General features: G+C 36.4%; 1 protein-coding gene across 1 annotated transcript; it reads left to right on the forward strand.

Annotated features, from left to right (window-relative positions):
* The first annotated feature begins 1,816 nt into the window (after window positions 1-1,816).
* On the forward strand, window positions 1,817-7,629 carry adgrg2a (adhesion G protein-coupled receptor G2a). Its single transcript, XM_034236461.1, is given in 17 exon segments — window positions 1,817-2,184; window positions 2,284-2,310; window positions 2,312-2,363; window positions 2,366-2,420; window positions 2,507-2,573; window positions 2,575-2,664; window positions 3,279-3,434; window positions 3,628-3,750; window positions 3,944-3,989; window positions 4,069-4,169; window positions 4,330-4,454; window positions 4,582-4,850; window positions 5,027-5,126; window positions 6,037-6,323; window positions 6,421-6,522; window positions 6,966-7,085; window positions 7,185-7,629. Coding segments are annotated over 17 exon segments (1,917 nt in total). The 5' UTR covers window positions 1,817-2,076; the 3' UTR covers window positions 7,274-7,629.
* Window positions 7,630-8,308: the final 679 nt, after the last annotated feature.

An 8,308-nucleotide genomic window follows, 5' to 3' on the forward strand; every position in this document is an offset into this window, starting at 1 on the left:
CCACACAGAGAACATTGTGACTACAGTTACTCCTGTTACCAACCACACAACAGAGAACATTGTGACTACAGTTACTCCTGTTACCAACCACACAGAGAACATTGTGACTACAGTTACTCCTGTTACCAACCACACAGAGAACAATGTGACTACAGTTACTCCTGTTACCAACCACACAGAGAACAATGTGACTACAGTTACTCCTGTTACCAACCACACAACAGAGAACATTGTGACTACAGTTACTCATTCAACAAACCACACATCAGTGTACAAAGTATCTAAAGTCACTCCTTTGTCCAACCACACAACAGAATACAATGCTACTACATTTATACCTTATACCAACCACTCAACAGATTACAATGCAATTACAGTTACAACTTTTAACAATCACACAAAAGAGTACAATGTAACTACAGTTACTCCTTCTACCACCACACCCACAGAGTACAATGTAACTAGAGTTACTCCATCTACAAACACATAACAGATTACAATGTAACCACAGTTACTCATTCTACAAACCACACAATAGAGAACAATGTAACTACAGTTACTCCTTCTACCAACCACACAACAGAGTACAATGTAACTAGTGTTACTCCTTATATCAACCACACAACAAAGTACAATGCAACTACAGTTACATCTACAATTAACCACAAACAGATTACAATGCAACTACAATTTATACCAATCCTACTACAGAGAACAATGTTACTAGAGTTACACCTTTTAACAATCACACAACAGAGTACAATGTATCTACAATTGGCAGCTACAGAAAAGACAACAGTACATTTACAACAAAGAACACAACATTTAGCACATTCACAGCCTCTCCCAACCACACTGCAGTGAGTAATGTAACTGCAGCTTCCAATAATCACACAACAGTCTCAAACAATTATACAACACAGTATAGCTTAACTACAGCTGATGCCAATTGGGACTTACACAATAGTACATTTACAGCAAAAAACACAACAGTTAGCACATTCACAGCCTCTCCCAACCACACTGTAGTGATTAATGTAACTGCAGCTTCCAACAATCACACAACAGTTTCAAACAATTATACAACACAGTATAACCTAACTACAGCTGATGCCAATTGGGACTTACACAATAGTACATTTACAACAAATAATGCAACAATAAACACATTTACAGCATCTCCCAATTACACAACTGAAAAAAATGTAACTACAGTCTCTAACAATTACACAAAGAATGTAACTACAACGACTGAATCTCAAAACAAAACAGCAACAGACAATGTAACCACTGCATCTATCATTGAAACACAACTGACCACAACTGCTCCCACTGCTCAACAACTTAATGTAACTCTCAATGGTGATATAACTTCGAGAAAATACTCAACTGTGGACAATCTGACCTCTGTTGTTGACAACATAACTAAACCTACAGCAGATCCACTTAACAACCAGACTAAAAATCCCACCACATCTAGAGTTAGACCCTACACCACATCAACCAACAAAAATGATACCTTCACCACAGTGGCCAATGCTGTCAATACCATCATCAATCACAATCAAACTGCAGTAACAAGATTCAACCACAGTACCACAGTACGCAGTCCAACCAATGACTTTAACCTGACCACTAAAGAAGAAGTTCATTTGAAAACTACAAAGTCAACCACACCAACTAAGCATGGTACACATCCGTCCTGGAAAAACACTACTACTGCAAAGGTTTCCTTGACTTCCTCTATAACAACTTTCCAGATCAACACCCTCCCCATAAAAACCACAACGTTACCTGGTATGTATAGGTTAGACAACATAATTTTGCTGTAAAAGCTTGCTGTTTAGAAAGCTGTTTAAAGTTCAAATGACTTGTTGAGGAAGTCATCGATGAGGCAATCGTTTTAGTAGCATTACAACAATACATTTATTAATGGTGTAGTTCCTTAATCTGCCTGGATAGAATGATTTTCTGTGTAGCAGATAGGGAGGAATCCTCGATCAAACCCCAAAGTAGAAAACTGATATATTCTATCAATACAATGGCCACTTTATAACTTGATGTACTGTGTGTGTTATGTCCATATCCATTGCAGAGACAACTACAAGTCAAGAGGCACAGGAGGAACTAGCAAACGAGCTGCTGAATCAAGCACAAAATGCCTCTCAGCTGAACTCTTCTCAGGTGAAGCTACAGTTCATTACAGTATGCAAGAAGAACATTTTTTTGCAAGAAAATGTGGAATCCTTAAGAGTTAACTTTATAATTTGATTGGGGATGCAGGTTGCACAGTTGGTTGGGAACTTGGAAGAAGCTTCTGGATGGCTCCTCTGTCTCTAAGGCAGTGGGACAAAAGGTCATCAACGTGTCAGCAACCTGATGGAGGGCAACTCAGTGGCCCTCTCTGCATCTGCGAACAGGTACTTATTTCACAACCATTAGCCATATGTATTCATATTCATTCGATTTTTTTCAAATAATTGTTTGTGTTTGTTTCTGTATACAGACTGGTTCAAGTGGTAGAAGATGTAGGTCTTAAGTTGATTGTCCCTGGTGACAGAGAGATCCTTTCCCTCTGGTTCAGTGGTTCTAGCAGTGAGGAGTATCGATGGGACCAACTTTCCACAAACATCTTTTAACATTTTCAACACTGATAATGTCCAGGTAGACAATATTTTAAATTGTTGTCATCTGTATTCATCGTATTTCATAAGGCGCAAAGAATCCTATGCAGAATTACCTAAAAACTGCTCTCTTTCTAGTGGCCAGCACAGGTTGCAGAAATCCAATTGTATAGAATTCTCTACAAAAATGAATCCACTTCTTCTAAAACCAAAAGGCAACAGGGCAGCAAACATTCCTTTGACAACATAATTATTATGCTATGATCTAAATTAATTTGGAATTTAATTGTTAGACAAAATAAAAATAAGACAACATTTATGTAAAATTAATATTCATCATATGATCATTCTTTCTTCTTCTTTTTATTTGTATTGACATTTTTGTTAATTAAACCCCCACAAATGTAGGCAAACACTTTTCTATCTTTGCTACACACATTTCTCAGACGAACGACAACTCCTGAACAATTGACATTTACTCTGTTGACAAAAGCGATTTAAGTTTTTTCCAGTCAGAGAGAAAACTTGTACAAAATGACAGGAGCAAATGTCTCTAGATGCAAACATAGTGACAGAACAAAGTGATTTTTAAAACTTAAAACTGGAAGTGCCAAACTTTTATGTTAACAATGTATTAACAATTTGTGCAACCAGCTCCGTGCACTCAGCAGATCCAGGTCCAAAAGGTCAGGTTCTGCTCTTGGGTCTGTTTCTTTGCCCTCCTCCCTCACTGCGGGTCTCAGTCCTGAAGACCAGCAGCTGGCAAACAGGGTCCAGTTCACCTTTTACACCAAACCTGCCCTATTCCAGGTACTTATTCATCTCTTACAGAGTTTTTCTCAAAAATATTGAAGTATTTTCTAATGTTCATTTTATGATCTACAAGCAGATTTTCTCTATTAGACAAATGTTTATTTTTTAGATAACACCATGCATGTTTTTGACAGTCATTTATCATATAACCTTCCTGTAAAAAGATTCTGGCTGTCTATCTTTTGTGTAGGATGATGCATTAAACAACCAAACCCTTGTCAGTCCAGTCCTGGCTGCCAGTGTGACTAATCTGTCAATCAGCAATTTGGCTGAGAACATTCAGTTTACTATCCGAAATGTCAACCCGATAGATGTGAGTGTGCACACAAATAATAGTAGTTATTTCATCCAAAAAAGTGTCCTGCATTAATCCAAATCTACAAGTAATTGCATTTTGATGTTCAGATAAACAAAAGTCTTTGAGTCAACTTAAATAATATAAACGTTTTTTTTTAGAAATGATCTACAAATAAAACGTGTGTTTGTACTTTTAATTTGATTTGCAGGGAAACTACTCAGCCTCCTGTACATTTTGGGACTTCACTCAGAATGGTGAGTGCAATGCATGCTAATTGAGTTTGTTACATTTCTAAAGGTATTGAAATCCCTGTTTGTTGTTTCTCGTGTTCAGGCGGAGGAGGCTGGAGCTCTGCTGGCTGCTTTGTTGTCAATAATACTCCGGAAGAAACAACCTGCAGCTGCAACCATCTCACTAGTTTTGCAATTCTGCTGGTGTGTATTTTTGCCTTTTTTTATTATGCTGGTTTATATTTGTTTGGTAGGTATGATCTAACTCTGTCTTGTATCAAATGGTTAAAGAGAGAAATTATTATGGTTACAGGCTGCTGTTGGGCTAAGTGTATTCACTGTTTATTTATTTTGTGTACCCAAGGATTTGTCCAGAGAAGGAATTATTGATCGTCAACAGGCACAAATTCTTACATTCATCACCTACATCGGCTGTGGAATCTCTGCCATTTTCCTTGCACTCACTTTACTGACTTATCTTTTATTTGAGTAAGAATCTGTTTTTACCAAGTCTACTTTAATCCAAGATTTAATTATTTGGTTATAAAGCAAAAATAAAAAAGGATAAAGCCAATTTATTTGCCTGCAAGTATCCTAAAAATAATTTTCTACGCAGAAAACTGATGCGGGATATTCCTGCCAAGATCCTGGTTCAACTCTGCCTCTCCCTCCTCTTCCTCAACCTTGTCTTCTTGCTGGACGGCTGGCTGGCACTGTACCCAGCGGTTGGGCTGTGCATTAGCACTGCCTTCTTCCTGCACTACTTCCTGCTTACATCATTTACCTGGGCGGGGCTTGAGGCCCTGCACATGTACCTGAGCATCGTCCGAGTTTTCACTCCTTACCTCAGCAGATACATGCTCAAGTTCTCACTGATAGGCTGGGGTGGGTAAAATGAACCTCCAAATTGTCAACATGTTTACAAATATGCAATACAGTATATTTATTTGAATGTTTTCAAAAAATATGTGATATAACAATTCTAGTATCTATCATTTTTTCCCATAATTTGTTGGGATATACTGAAATTGTTCTACTGATTTAAAATCTGGTCTTTGCAGGCATCCCTCTTCTTGTGGTGATTGTTGTAATATCAGTGGACAAAGACAACTATGGTGTGGTCACATATGGAAAATACACAGATGGCACTTCAGACGACTTGTAAGTTATGCTTAAATCTCTCAGTTTTTTTGAACACATTTTCAAAAAGATTTATTTTCTTTTGTTGATTGTTTTTTCAATAAACCATAAATTGAGCCAGCAGTCCAAGACTGTTTCTGTGTTCTAGCTGAATGTGTTTTAATTTTAAACACATGTGCAAATATATTACAAATGTATAATGGTATTGCTTTATTTTGATGAAAGTAATTTTTATTTATAAATAGAAAACATAAATTAAGGAACATTATTTAAATGAAAAAAATAATCCATTGTCGCTGTTGTGATGTGTTTACTGTACTCTAATTTTATCATTAGGCTAAAACATTTAAATTAAATGTCTTCAAGCTTCAAGTATTCAGGTTTAAAATATCTACTATGAAAAAGCTTAATTAGGCTCCTTCTCTGAGCAGGTTCCTTTCTCCAAATTCAGAAGTCAGACTTTTCAACCCAAGCAGAAAATAAGATAATCTAACAACTGTTTTTCTCTGTCACGATAATCTGCCATTTACAAATATATCTATCTTGTGCAATCACTGTATAATGTGTAATTATATGTATGCACAGTACAGTTCTACAAACAAGCAATTAGTAAAATGTAGTCTTGAGTTCTTGAGCATCTGTAACATTTACACTGAGGGATCCAAAGTTTGATTTGATTTTAAGCGACCCCCCTGCAATATAGTATCACAATAAACACCATAGCACCCATTAATGCCTAATGCTACCACCTTGTTTATTCATCAAAACATTTGCATTATTTGTTTCGTTGTGGCATTCTTGTAACACCATAATAGGCATATGACATAGAACCCTACCTGGCACATAATGACAATTTTCTTTTAAAATGATAGCCTTTTTGTAGTTAACTATAGACTTAACTTTTCCTTGTTTTTAATGTTTTACCCTGTAGCTGTTGGCTGCGTAATGACATCGCCTTCTATGTGGGAGTGGTAGCCTACTTCCTCCTGATCTTTGCTCTGTGCCTGCTGGTCTTCATTATTGTTATGGTCCAGCTGTCCCGGATCAAGAAGCAGAACCCCCAGAACCAGCCTCCCAACAGGGGGGTGATGACAGATCTGCGCAGCATTGCTGGTCTAATCGTGCTGCTCGGCCTCACCTGGGGGTTTGCTCTGTTTGCCTGGGGACCCCTTTACTTACCCTTTGTTTACCTTTTCACCATATTCAACTCTCTGCAAGGTGAGACTTGTATTTATGTGCTTTTTATGATCAATTCATATAAGTTTATGATTTGCAAATGTATCCCATTTTTTTCTATATCATTTGTTCTGTACAGGATTTCTTGTCTTTATTTTCCACTGTGCTGTGAAGGAGAATGTCCGTAGGCAGTGGAGAACATATCTTTGCTGTGGGAAACTGCGTTTGGCTGAGAATTCAGGTAAGCAGTAAATGTGTTTTTATACTATAGTATCATTTGACTGAACATGAGGTGAAAGCCCCAGGTGCCTAGTGATGGCCTAAATGTATGTCAGAAATCATACTCACACATCTAAACACACAGACATACTACACATACTTTTAGATTCAGACTTTCAGGACATCATTATATGAGCAGTTCTTTGTAAAACTATAATAATAATAATAATAATAATAACATTTAATTATGAACCAGTAAAAAGGCACTACTTTTTCTATCTTCTTCTTCTATTTAGCAAATACAAGTCAGCTACAAGAAAATACTTAGTCATACAAGTAAAATAAATGTTTTTAAGTTGATAACACTTACATTATTTGATTCTGACACTGGCCAATAAAAAAGAAAATACATTTTAAAAGCATTTTAAAACTTATATAAGCTTGGTCATATTTACTTTTTGCCAGATTGGAGTCGGACAGCCACCCAGAACAGGATGAATCTTTCGGTTGCCACAGCAACCACCTCAGCTCCCCACTTAACCTCTCGAAGCTCTTCCACCATCAGTGATAGCACCAATAGCAATGGTAAGTTCACAGGTCGCAATGGCAGACCTGATTTTTTATAATCTTTAATACTATATGCCAGCATATTATTAAAATATACTATGTGTTGCTTTCCCACAGGGTCTGTGTTTGCGGACAGCGGAATATCTGACAGCTCCAACAGCGACGCCATCCTTAACGAGATTCACAGACTAAATATTTCATTGTAAGGAGAGACCTGACAAATGTGTCAAGCATCCATTTGTGATTCAAATATTTATTTTCTTTGAGAGAACCATGGTGGTGATGGTGACAGTGATAATTCTCCTGCAGCATGAGTAAACAAAAAGAAAACTAATCACAGGAGTGGTTGCTCACAGAAATCCTCAGTGTTACCCAATATTCCGGTTTTACAGGTGTCATGAAGGACAGAAGAAGTGAGACTGAAGAACTTTTGCGAGGAGTATGATTATTGCTTGAATGCAACAAGTTGACTTGATGCCTTTTCTACATCAAGAGTAGAATATATGAAGTGTACAGTAGCTATGCTTCTGACTGAATAAAATCATTATTTCACTGTAACAGCCAACTTAGTCTGCACACTGTAGCTTGTTCTAAACTCTTATTACTGTTTGCATAAAGCAGATTATATCAATACCTTTTACCATCTTTGTAATATTTACATTTAAACACACATGAATCATAGGCTGAAATGGAATAGGAAATTCAAAATTGTCTAATCACCCAAAGATGTCATTTATATGTACAAGAGACTGTTCTTTTTTCATACAAATTATATTTTTTGGTTTTTGCTAACCAGTTTGCAACAACAGCCGGCAAAATAGGGCCCAATGGATGTGCATGTGTTAAGGGAAGGACATAAACCATAGATTAAGAGATAACAAAATATAATATAAGTATATATTATATGTAACAATAATATTGACTGTTATCAATATTTGGATAATATCAAACTTTGACCTTCTAAATACATTGTTTCTTTATATTTCACATGATCTTTGAATTACACAGTAGATCCTGTATTGCCATAAGCTAACAGGTTTCTTCGCATAATATTTTCACATGATTTAAATGAAAATGTTCAGTGATTAGATTTGATATATGAAATATTAATCATAAATGTATGATCAATTATATACGGTATATAAATACACTAGTGTCTTTTGTATTTGAATATGCTTTATAGCCTTTTGTTGTTGCATTATAATCACTGATGTGAAGATGACATATATCCTTCTATCTAT

Source organism: Gymnodraco acuticeps, unplaced genomic scaffold (assembly GCF_902827175.1).
Source record: "Gymnodraco acuticeps unplaced genomic scaffold, fGymAcu1.1, whole genome shotgun sequence".
Lineage (NCBI taxonomy): Eukaryota > Metazoa > Chordata > Actinopteri > Perciformes > Bathydraconidae > Gymnodraco > Gymnodraco acuticeps.